Source organism: Mustelus asterias, chromosome 9, assembly GCF_964213995.1.
Source record: "Mustelus asterias chromosome 9, sMusAst1.hap1.1, whole genome shotgun sequence".
In the NCBI taxonomy this organism is placed as follows: Eukaryota; Metazoa; Chordata; class Chondrichthyes; order Carcharhiniformes; family Triakidae; genus Mustelus; species Mustelus asterias.
The window spans coordinates 217,774-230,759 of NC_135809.1; the positions used below are offsets into that span (position 1 = coordinate 217,774).

General features: G+C 45.4%; 1 protein-coding gene across 3 annotated transcripts in view; it reads right to left on the bottom strand.

Moving 5' to 3' along the window:
• nap1l1 (nucleosome assembly protein 1-like 1) overlaps positions 1 to 12,986 on the bottom strand; it is a 132,477-nt gene that overhangs the window by 66,342 nt on the left and 53,149 nt on the right. For all 3 annotated transcript variants that reach the window (XM_078219492.1, XM_078219494.1, XM_078219493.1), the window contains exons 4-6: positions 12,604 to 12,706; positions 9,833 to 9,974; positions 5,393 to 5,473 (exon numbers count right to left, since the gene is read on the bottom strand). In XM_078219492.1, coding sequence (XP_078075618.1) covers positions 5,393 to 5,473; positions 9,833 to 9,974; positions 12,604 to 12,706 — 326 coding nt within the window. The remainder of the gene's footprint in view (positions 1 to 5,392; positions 5,474 to 9,832; positions 9,975 to 12,603; positions 12,707 to 12,986) is intronic.

A 12,986-nucleotide genomic window follows, 5' to 3' on the forward strand; every position in this document is an offset into this window, starting at 1 on the left:
AGGTTTTTTAACAACAATCAACAATGGTTTTATGGTCATAATTCTAGATTTTTTACTGTATTCAAACTTCATCTGCTGTAATGGAATTTGAACCTGGGTCTCCAGATCTTGCTCTGGTTCTCTGGATTACTAGTCTTAGATCTTAGAACAGTACAGCACTGTACAGGCCCTTCGACCCTTGATGTTGTGCCAAGCTTTGTCCGAAACCAAGATCAAGCTATCCCACTCCCCATCATTCCGGTGTGCTCCATGTGCCTATCCAATAACCACTTGAAAGTTCCTGAAGTGTCCGACTCCACTATCACAGCAGGCAGTCCATTCCACACCCCAACCACTATGAGTAAAGAACCTACCTCGGACATCCCTCCTATATCTCCCACCATGTACCTTATAGTTATGCCCCCTAGTAACAGCTACATCCACCCAATAGTCCAGTGACAATACCACTGCCTCCCTATGTTGGAAGTGTTGAGATGGTTGCTAGTAAAGATCCAAAATCAGTGACCCTGGGAAAAGCTAATTTGGAATAGTTTGGCTCAATATATTTGAAAAAGGCATGTGGTCAATGGAAGAGAACGAACAAATTAATAAGTGTAACAAAAGCAGAATACCAGAAATTAACAAATGACAAATCAATATTGTACTCATTTACTAAAGAGACAGCATCCCTGGACAACTCCCCAATGGAGTCTCACACTCTCCAATATAGCATGCCCTTTGACTTTATACTTTCTGGAAAGTTCTTCATTCAAATACCACTTAAAATAGTCAAAAATCCTTCATTTAATTTTAAAAGTATCAGATAGCAGAAACAAAAAGGAATTTTGAAAAGTTAGGAAAAATATTGGATCTCATTGTTCTACTGGAGCAAGCACAGAGGGAGTGATTTGTGGCAGGAGAGCTGGTGAGAGATTTATTTATTTAGTTAGTGTGCATTTTGCCTTTATTTTTCGAGTAGTTTTTTTTCTTTTCTTAATTTTAAACTGAAAACTGGAAGTGGGCTGCAAAGGAGTCTGGGAAGGATTTTTTTAAGCGCACGAAGTATAAAATGTAGGGTGCAGTATACAGCGGGCAGTGGAGTGTGCAGGGAGCAGAGTGTGAGCTATAAGGGCTTTGGCTCACAGGTTGTGTACCTTGGTATAAAGGGTCAAATATGAGTGTGAAGCCAGTGTGTTGTTCCTAGTGTAGGATGTGGGAGGTCCTGACGCACCTGGCCTCCCAGACATCCACATCTGTGAGGGGGTGTGTCGAGCTGCGGTTCCTGAGGGGCCGTGTTAGGGAGCTGGAACTGCAGCTTGAGGATCTTAGGCTGTTAAGGGAGAATGAGGAGGTGATAGACAAGAGCTATCATCAGGTGGTCACACCAGGGCCACGGGTGGAGGCCAAGTGGGTGACGGCCAGGAAGGGGAAAGCTCGGGTGATTGAGAACACCCGTGGATGTGCCCCTACACAACAAGTACTCCTGCCGGACTACTGCTGGAACGGACAGCCCGCCTCGGGGAAGCAGCAGTGGCCGTGTCTCTGGAGTGGAGAGGTCCCCCTGGGATTCAAGTGCCACCCATTTTTTGTGTACAGGTCACACCTGCCCCTAAAGGTCCCAATGGTCCAGGAACCTGAATCCCTGCCCCCTGCACCAGTCCCTCAGCCACACATTCATCCTCCACCTTTCAGAGGGCTAAGGAAAAGAGGAGGAAGGCAGTGTTAATCGGGGACTCGACAGTAAGGGGGTCGGACAGGCGTTTTTGCGGAGGCAGGCGGGAGGCTCGGATGGTGGTCTGCCTCCCTGGGGCCGGGATCCAGGATGTCACTGGTCGACTCCCAGAAATCCTGAGGGGGGAGGGAGAGGAGCCAGAGGTAGCGGTACATATTGGTACCGCTGATGTGGGAAGGAAGGGGTCATGAAAAGAGAGTATAGGGAATTAGGGAGACAGCTGAGGAGGAAAGCAAAGGTAGTAATCTCAGGATTGCTGCCTGTGCCACGGGAGGGTGAGGGCAGGAATGGAGTGAGGTGGAGGATGAATGTGTGGCTGAGGGACTGGTGCAGGGGGCAGGGATTCAGGTTCCTGGACCATTGGGACCTCTTTAGGGGCAGGTGTGACCTGTACACAAAAAACGGGTGGCACTTGAATCCCAGGGGGACCAATATCCTGGCAGGAAGGTTGGCTGAGGCTACTGGGGAGAGTTTAAACTAGATAGGTTGGGGGGGGGAGAGTGGATTGAGACGAGGTGACTGGGAGCGAGGAAGTTAGCTCGCAAACAGAGAAGGGTTATAGACAGTGCAAGAGGGAGGATGGACGGAGGACAGAGAAGGGGAGAGCTCAGACCAAAGGATTGAGATGTGTTTACTTTAATGCCAGGAGTATAGTGAATAAAGGGGATGAGCTGCGAGCGTGGATCGATGCCTGGAAGTGTGATGTGGTGGCCATTACGGAGACTTGGATGTCTCAGGGACAGGACTGAATACTCCAGGTGCCAGGATTCAGATGTTTCAGGAAGGACAGGGAAGGAGGCAAGAGAGGAGGTGGAGTGGCACAGCTGATCAGGGATAGTGTCACAGCTGTAGACAAGGTGTATGCTGTGGAGGGATTGTCTACAGAGTCTCTGTGGGTGGAAGTTGGGAGTGGGAAGAGGTTGATCACTTTGCTGGGAGTTTTCTATAGGCCGCCCAATAGTGACAGGGAGGTGGAGGAGCAGATAGGGAAACAGATCCTGGAGAGCTGCAATAATAGCAGAGTTGTTGTGATGGGAGACTTTAATTTCCCAAACATAGATTGGAATATCCCGAGGGTAAGGGGATTGGATGGGGAGGAGTTCATTAGGTGTGTTCAGGAGGGTTTCCTGACATAGCATGTGGACAAGCCTACAAGAGGAGAGGCTGTACTTGATCTGATACTGACCAATGAACCTGGACAGGTGTCAGATCTCTCAGTGGGAGAGCATCTTGGGGATAGCGATCATAACTCTATCTCCTTTATGCTTGCATTGGAAAAAGAGGGGATCAGGCAAGCTAGCAAAGCGTTTATATGGAGTAAGGGGAAATATGAAGACATAAGGCAGCAAATTAGAGTAGTAAATTGGAAGGTGGATTTCTCTGGCAAATGTACTGAAGAGGTGGCAGTTTTTCAAGGAATGTCTGTCTAGAGTTCTACAGGGCAATGTTCCGAGCAGACAGGGAGGAGTTGGTAGGTTAAAGGAACCGTGGTGCACGAAAGCTGTGCGGGACCTAGTAGAGAAGAAAAGGAAAGCGTACAAAAGGTTCAGAGAGCTTGGCGAAGATAGGGATCTAGATGAGTATACGGCTTGTAGGAAGGGACGAAAGAAGGAAATTAGGAGAGCCAGAAGGGGTCATGAGAAGGCCTTGGCAAGTAGAATTAAGGAAAACCCTAAGGCGTTCTATAAATATGTGAAGAGTAAAAGGATGAGACGTGAAGGAATAGGGCCTATAAAAGGTGAAGGCGGGAAAATCTGTACAGAACCAGTAGAAATGGCAGAGGTGCTTAATGAGTATTTTGCCTCGGTTTTCACAGAGGAGAAGGACCTGGGTGGATGTACTGTGGGCTTGCGGTGGACTGAAGAGATCGAGTATGTGGACTTTAACAAAGATGTTGTGCTGGATTCTTTGAATGGCATCAAGATAGAGAAGTTGCCGGGTCCAGATGGGATGTACCCCAGGTTACTGTGGGAGGCGAGGGAAGAGATTGCAGAGCCTCTGGTGATGATCTTTGCGTCGTCGATGGAGACGGGAGAGATGCTGGAGGATTGCGGATGTGGTTCCTATTTTCAAGAAGGGGAATAGGGATAGCCCAGGAAATTACCGACCGCTGAGTCGAACCTCAGTGGTTGGTAAGCTGATGGAGAAGATCCTGAGGGACAAGATTTATGAGCATTTAGAGAGGTTTAGTATGCTCAAGAATACTCAGCATGGTTTTGTCAAAGGCAGATCGTGCCTTACGAGCCTGGTAGAGTTCTTCGAAAATGTGACTAAACACATTGACGAAGGGAAAGTGGTAGATGTGGTTTATATGGATTTTAGCAAGGCGTTTGATAAGGTCCCCCATGCAAGGCTTCTAGAAAAAGTGAGAGGGCATGGGATCCAAGGGGCTGCTGCCCTGTGGATCCAGAACTGACTTGCCCAAAGGAGGCAGAGAGTGGGTATAGATGGGTCTTTTTCTAATTCGAGGTCGGTCACCAGTGGTGTGCCCCAGGGATCTGTTCTGGGACCCTTGCTGTTTGTCATTTTCATAAATGACCTGGATGAGGAAGTGGAGGGATGGGTTGGTAAATTTGCCGATGACACGAATGTTGGTGGGGTTGTGGATAGTCTGGAAGATGTCAGAAGTTACAGAGGGACATAAATAGGATGCAAGACTGGGCGGAGAAGTGGCAGATGGACTTCAACCCAGATAAATGCGTAGTGGTCCATTTTGGTAGGTCAAATGGGATGAAGGAGTACAATATAAAGGGAAAGACTCTTAGTACTGTAGAGGATCAGAAGGACCTTGGGGTCCGGGTCCACAGGACTCTACAATCGGCCCCGCAGGTGGAGGAGGTGGTTAAGGCGACATATGGTGCGCTGGCCTTTATCAATCGAGGGATTGAGTTTAGGAGTCCGGGGATAATGATGCAGCTATATAAGACCCTCGTCAGACCCCACTTGGAGTACTGTGCTCAGTTCTGGTCGCCTCATTACAGGAAGGATGTGGAAAAGATTGAAAGGGTGCAGAAGAGAGTTACAAGGATGTTGCCTGGATTGAGTGGCATGCCTTATGAGGATAGGGAGTTTGGTCTTTTCTCCTTGGGGAGACGTAGGATGAGAGGAGACCTAATAGAGGTATATAAGATGTTGAGAGGCATAGATCGGGTGGACTCTCAGAGGCTTTTTCCCAGGGTAGAAATGGCTGCTACGAGAGGACACAGGTTTCCAGTGTTCGGGGGTTGGTACAGGGGAAATGTTAGGGGGAAGTTTTTCACAGAGGGTGGTGGCTGCTGTCAGTGGTGGTGGAGGCAAACTCAATAGGGTCTTTTAAGAGACTCCTGGATGAGTGTATGGGACTTAATAGGATGGAGGGTTACAGGTAGGCCTAAAAGGTAGGGATATGTTCGGCACAACTTGTGGGGCCAAAGGGCCTGTTTTGTGCTGTAGTTTTTCTAGGTTTCTATGAAATCTACAGTGACCCCATGAATCCCAACTAAGGCCACGAAGCAAGTCTAAACAGCGATGTTACTCATATTAACTACCTACATTAATTCAAAAGATCTCATCAATTTTGGCAAATTTTCCAAATTAATTTACATTACAGGCAGCTATCAACGATGGAGCCCAGGTTAAATTCCAATACTGATCCTACCATCGGCAAAAAAGCTCTCAGCATCTAGACTCTAGGATACTTACTGATAACTCCTCCTCCTCATCCCCTTGCCATTTGCATTCATCCTCTGTTGGCTCAAAGATAGCATTGATAATATCGCTCCTCTGAGGGAAAGACAGACGTGTGATATTTATTAGGAATTCCTCAACTCAAGTCCCTTTTCCAAGGGAATTATGACGCTAAAACACAGTACACTCAAAATTATTTGTTTTAATTAAGACAATACCGTACAAATTATTTTCCAATAATTTAAACAGTTAACAAGAGGGCACAATAAACTCTCTGAGCTGTGTGACATTATTCAATGCTGCCCCAACGTGGAGAGTGTCCCTAATCAATTTAAAAGTTTTAAAAGCATGATAGACAAATAACTTGAGCATTTTTAAATTTGGAAAACAAGTTAAAGGTGTAATTCTCATCTTGGACAATATGAAAATTCTTTCAAATCCAATTAGCAGTTAAATTTCTCTCCACTGGAGAGATTATCCGACCATTTGTTTCCAAGCCCTTGGCAGCAATGGCAAATCTTGCAATTGAGGACTTTTAAACCTATCCATTCACCTAAACAAAACCTACTTGTTTTCCCCCAGTTACCAAATGTCTACCTATTATTCCAAGTTTCTGTGAAATAGAAAGAAACAAACAAACAAATTAACACATTTAAAAGCATAGGGGTGTCGAACTTCACTGTTCCATAATCAACATCCAGGTGGCATCTCCAAAAGGTTTTGTAGAAATTTTAAGAGCAATGACCAAAAATACTGGGGAGTCTTTCAGCAATAATTAATTGTACTCGCTCCAAACATGATGCATTGGGTTTTAACAGTTTTGCAAATAACAACCTCGATTAAAGCAATATAGAACAAACAAAGAAAATTACAGCACAGGAACAGATCCTTCAGCCCTGCAAGCCTGCACCCACCATGCTGCCCGACTGAACTAAAACCCTCTACCCTTCCAGGGACCATATCCCTCTATTCCCATCTTATTCATGTATTTGTCAAGATGCCCCTTAAAAGTCACTATCGTATCTGCTTCCACTATCTTCTCTGGCAGCGAGTTGCAGACACCCACCATCCTCTGTGTAAAATAAAACTTGGCTCGTACATCTCCTTTAAACCTTACCCCTTGCACCTTAAACCTATACCCCCTCGTAATTGACTTTTCTACCCTGGGAAAAAGCTTCTGACTATCCACTCTGTCCATGCCCCTCGTAATCTTGTAGACTTCTATCAGGTCTCCCCTCAACCTCCGTCGCTCCAGTGAGAACAAACCAAGTTTCTCCAACCTCTCCTCATAGCTAATGCCCTCCATACCAGGCAACATTTTTCCTGGTAAATCTTTTCTGTACCCTCTCCAAAGCCTCCACATCCATCTGGTAGTGTGGCGACCAGAATCGAACACTATATTCCAAGTGCGGCCTAACTAAGGTTCTATAAAACTGCAACATGAATTGCCAATTTTTTAACTCAATGCCCCGGCCGAAGGTAAGCATGCCGTCTGCCTTCTTGACTACCTTCGCCACCTGCACTGCCACTTTCAGTGACCTGTGTACCTGTACACCCAGATCCCTTTGCCTATCAATACTCTTAAGGGTCCTGCCATTTACTGTATATTTCCTATCTGTATTAGACCTTCCAAAATGCATTACCTCACATTTGTCTTGATTAAACTCCATCTGCTATCTCTCCGCCCAAGTCTCCAACCGATCTATATCCTGCTGTATTCTCCAATGATCCTCATCACTATCCGTAAATCCACCAACCTTTGTGTCGTCAGCAAACTTACTAATCAATCCAGTTACATTTTCCTCCAAATCATTTATATTACAAATAGCAAAGGTCCCAGAACTGATCCCTGAACAATGCCACTTGTCACAGCCCTCCATTCAGAAGCGCACCCTTCCACTGCTATCCTCTGTCTTCTTTGACTGAGCCAGTTCTGTGTCCACCTTGCCAGCTCACCTCTGATCCCATGCGACTTCATCTTCTGCACCAGTCTGCCATGAGGATTCTTGTCAAAGGCTTTACTGAAGTCCATGTAGACAACATCCACTGCCCTATCCTCAATCACCTTCGTCACTTCCTTGAAAAACCCGATCCAGTTAGTGAGACACGACCCCACTTCACAAAGTCACGTTGCCTCTCGCTAATGCGTCCACTTATTTCCAAGTGGGAATAAATCCCGTCTCGAAGAATCCTCTCCAATAATTTCCCTACCACTGATGTAAGGCTCACCGGCCTGTAATTACCTGGATTATTCTTGCTACCCTTCTTAAACAAAAGGAATAACATTGGCTATTCTCCAATCCTCTGGGACCTCCCCTGTAAGAAGTCTCACAACACCAGGTTAAAGTCCAACCTTAGACTTTAACCTGGTGTTGAGAGACTTCTTACTGTGTTTACTCCAGTCCAACGCCAGCATCTCCACATCATGACCTCCCCTGTAGCCAGTGAGGATACAAAGATTTATTTCAAAGCCCCAGCAATTTCCTCCCTTGCCTCCCAGTATTCTAGGGTATAGCCCATCAGGTCCTGGGGACCAATATCTCGGCATTTAAATCCAAAATGATTGCTAAATGTTACTATAGTATAAATGATACACCAGTGCCATTCTGCTGCACGTTTACTTTGTGTACGAGGACACCAAGATCACGCTGAGTATCCACCTTCTCCAAATTGACACCCATTCAAGTAATAATCTGTCTTCCTATTATTGCTACCAAAGTGGATATTCTCACATTTATCCACATTGTATTACATCTACCATGCACATGACCATACACACAGCCTGTCCAAATCATGCTGGAGCATCTCTGCATTCTCCTCAGCTCATCCTCCCACCCAACTTTGTACGATTAACAAATTTGGAGATAAAGTGAACAGTTGCGGTCCTAGCACAGATCCCTGGCGTACCCCACTAGTCATTGACTGCCAATCAGAAAAAGACCCATTTATGGCAACTCTTTGCTTCCTATCTGCTAACCAGCTTTCTATCCATCTCAAGACATTACCTGCACTCTATAAGACCATGAGACATAGGTGCAGAATTAGGCCCCTCGGCCCATCAAGTCCGCTCTGCCGTCCAATCACGGCTGATATTTTTCTCATCCCCATTCTCCTGCCTTTACCCCAAAATCCCTGATCCCCTTATTAATCAAGAACCTATCTATCTCTGTCTTAAAGACACTCAATAACATGGCCTCCACAGCCTTCTGCGGCAGAGTTCCACAGATTCACCACTCTCTGGCTGAAGAAATTCCTCCTCATCTCGGTTTTAAAGGATCGTCCTTTTAGCCTGAGGTTGTGCCCTCTGGTTCTTGTTTATTCTACAAGTGGAAACATCCTTTCCATGTCCACTCTGTCCAGGCCTCGCAGTATCCTCTAAGTTTCAATAAGACCACCCCCCCTCATCCTTCTAAACTCAATGAGTACAGACCCAGAGTCCTCAACCGCTCCTCATACGACAAGCTCTTCATTCCAGGGATCATTCTTGTGAACCTCCTCAGGACCCTTTCCAAGGCCAGCACATCCTTCCTTAGATACGGAACCCAAAGCTGCTCAAAATACTTCAAATGGGGTCTGACCAGAGCTTTATACAACTTCAGAAGTACATCCCTGCTCTTGTATTCTAGCCCTCTCGACACGATCTTCTTTACATAGTAGTCAGTTATGAGAGATCTTGTCGAAAGCCTTCTCAAAGTCTAAATAATCCACATCCACTGGTTCTCCTCAGTCAACTCAACTAGTTAGATCCTCAAAGAATTCCAATAGATTAGTCAAGCATGATTTCCCTTTTGTAAATCCGTGGTGACTGCCTGATTATACGACTGCTTTCCAAATGCTGAGTTATGAAATCCCCGATAATCGACTCCAGCAACTTCCCCAGTACGAACATTAGGTTCACTGGTCTACAATTCCCCGTTTTCTCTCTACCTCCCTTTTTGAATAGCGGGCTTACATTAGCTACCCTCCAATCTGTAGGAAGCAGTCCAGAGTCCACAGAATTTTGCAAAGTACCCACCAAGGGATCTACTATTTCCAGGGCCATTTCCTTAAGTACTCTGGGATGAAGATCATCAGGCCCTGGAGATTGATCCACCTTCAGTCCCAATTTCCTTAAAAATGCTGATTTCCTTCAGTTCCTCACTAAAACTTGTTTCTCTCAGAACATTGAATCAATAAATATCGTCACGGGATACCTGCTAGCTTAAAAAGCCACAAGTTTCTGTACCTTCTGAAATAGCTGATCAGAAATCAGAAAGCGTTTGTGGAATCTACAAGGAATCAGCATGAAATATGCCCAAAGTCAAAGTTGTTTCCTTATGTTTCTGTAGTCAGATGTGTTAGAATATTTTGGATTAGGTGCAATTGCAGCAAATCCTGGAGAGGGGGGCGGGGGGACTCCAGTTCCCGAGTGGCTTGTACAAAATTCCTCTCAAAAGACATAAGATGGTTTCTCACCTTGTCAAAAAGGGGCTGATAGAGAGCAGCGTACTTTCGTTGCAATTCATGAACTTCGGCATAGAATTTAGCTTCTATATGAGCACATTTCACCTGGAGATTCTTCAAAGCATTTACACGCTTCTTCACAATTTTAGGCAAGCTGAAAACCAGAACAAATTCAGAATTAACATTCTCCTGGTATTCAGTCAACAGTCACTAAACACAAATTTATCTCCATCTAGTCTTCCTCCGCAGTTTTAAGAAACACAAGCCAGAGTTATATTTTCAATAGGTCTCAATATGGGGTACAACTGTGTGTTTCGAATCACCGTGGCCTGATTCTGCATTGCAGCTTGCAACATGGATGTTAGGGAACTTGGGGAAATAAACAGTGATGTCTTGAAGACTGTCCATATTACAGAGAGGGAGGTGCTGAAAGTCTTAAAGCGTATCAAGGTAGATAAATCCCTGGGACTTGATGAAATGTATCCCAGGGCATTATGGAAGGCTAGGGAGAAAATTGCTGGTCCCCTAGCAGAGATATCTGAATCAACAACCACAGGTGAGGCGCCTGAAGATTGGAGGGTGGCAAATGTTGTGCTTTTGTTTAAGAAGGGTTAAAGGGAAAAGTTTGGGAACTACAGACAAGTGAGTCTAACGTATGTAGTGGGTAAGTTGTTAGAAGATATTCTGAGAGATAGGGTCTAAAGGCAATTAGAGGGGCATGGACTATTAGGGACAATCAGCATGGCTTTGTGAGTGGAAAATCACATCTCACAAATTTGATTGAGTTTTTTTGAAGGGGTAACCAAGAAGGTAGATGAGGGCAGTGCACTGGATGTTATCTACATGGACTTTAGCAAAGCCTTTGACAAGATACCATATGCTAAGTTGTTGCAAAAGGTTAAATCTCAAGGGATCGAGCTTGGAAGCCAATTGGATATAAAATTGGTTTGATGACAGAAGACAGAGGGTGGTTGTAGACAGCTGTTTTTCAAACTGAAGGCCTGTGACCAATAGTGTGCCTGAGGGATCGGTGCTGGGTCCATTGTTATTTGGCATTTATATTAATGATTTGGATGAGAATTTAGGAGACATGGTTGGTAAGTTTACAGATGACACCAAGATTGGGGGCATAGTGGACAGTAAAGAAAGTTATCTAGGATTGCAATGGGATCTTGATCAATTGGGCCAGTGGGTTGATGAATGGCAGGTGGAGTTTAATTTAGATAAATGTGAGATGATGCATTTTCATAGGTCAAATCAGGACAGGACCTACTCAGTTAACGGTAGGGTGCTGAGGAGAGTTCTAGAACAAAGCGATCTTGGGATACAGGTTCATAGCTGCTTGAAAGTAAATGAAGCCCAGTCCATCACTCAAACCATCCTCCCATCTATTGACAGTGTCTACACTTCCCGCTTCCTCAGAAAAGCAGCCAGCATATTCAAGGACCCCACACACCCTGGACATACTCTCTTCCACCTTCTTCAGTCAGAAAAAGATACAAAAGTCTGAGATCACATACCAACCAACTCAACAGCTTCTTCCCTGCTGCCATCAGACTTTTGAATGGACCTACCTTGCATTAAGTTGATCTTTCTCTATACCCTCGCTATGACTAACACTACATTCTGCACTCTCTCCTTTGCTTCTCTATGTACGATATGCTTTGTCTGTGTGCAAGAAATAATACTGTCACTGTATGCCAATGCACGTGACAATAATAAATCAAATCAAAATAGAGTGAAGAGTTCAGGCCTGGGCGGCACGGTAGCACAGTGGTTAGCACTGCTGCTTCACAGCTCCAGGGTCCCGGGTTCGATTCCCGGCTCAGGTCACTGTCTGTGTGGAGTTTGCACATTCTCCTCGTGTCTGCGTGGGTTTCCTCCGGGTGCTCCAGTTTCCTCCCACAGTCCAAAGATGTGCGGGTTAGGTTGATTGGCCAGGTTAAAAAAATTGCCCCTTAAGAGTCCTGAGATGCATAGGTTAGAGGGATTAGCAGATAAATATGTGGGGGTAGGGCCTGGGTGGGATTGTGGTCGGTGCAGACTCGATGGGCCAAATGGCCTCCTTCTGCACTGTAGGGATTCTATGATTCTATGAAGTGTTTATCTGGCAGCTTCCACAGGTTCGCAGCATCATGAAAGGGGAGTCAGGGTAGTGAAGGCAGCATTCGGCATGCTTGGTTTCATTGGTCAGAACATTGAATACAGGAGTTGGGATGCCTTGTTGAAGTTGTACAAGACATTGGTAAGACCACACTTGGCATACTATGTACAATTCTGGTCACCCTATTATAGAAAGGATATTACTAAACTAGAAAGCGTGCAGAAAAGATTTACTAGGATGCTACCGGACTTGATGGTTTGAGTTATAAGGAGAGGCTGGAAAGACTGGGACTTTTTTCACTGGAGCATAGGAAGTTTCGACCTCTTGTAGAGGTCTAAAATAATGAGGCGCATAGATAAGGTAGGTGGGTTAGATTTAAGGCGAGAGGGGAGATACACGAAAAAGTGTCCAGAGGGGCAATTCTTTCACACACAGGGTGGTGAGTGTCTGGAACAAGCTGCCAGAGGTAGTAGTAGAGGCAGATACAATTTTGTCTTTTAAAAAGCATTTAAACTGTTACATGGGTATAGAGGAATATGGGCCAAACACAGGCAATTGGGACTAGCTTAGTGGTAAAAACTGGGCGGCATGGACAAGTTGTGCGGAAGGTCACAATGAACGTGCAGCAATTTGGAACAACAGAACCATGACAGTGAGGTGCAAAGTTAATATTCCTTACCTTTCTATATAACCAGATGGGTTTCCTACAAGCCCATCAAGTCGCTCCTGTAGTGCTGCCAAAATCCGTGGATTCTGCATCATCTGAACTGTAAGCTGCCGAGCTGTACCAAGATAGGGTGAAAATGATCAGAAAGTCAGTTTATGACAACTAAAACAATGGGGGGGGGCGGGGTATTCTCCCATCCCGCTGCACTGATTATTTAGCGCAATGGACCGAGAGATTTAATTGAGGCTGGATTAACGCAATACACACTGGGCCCCCCGGCGCATCTACCAGCACCGGACTTCCAGCACAGAGCTGCATTATATACGCAGCTGCCAATTTAAATGCAATTAGCAGGCTTGGGAGTGAAGTCCCTAGCCTCTCCTCCCCGCCAGAAG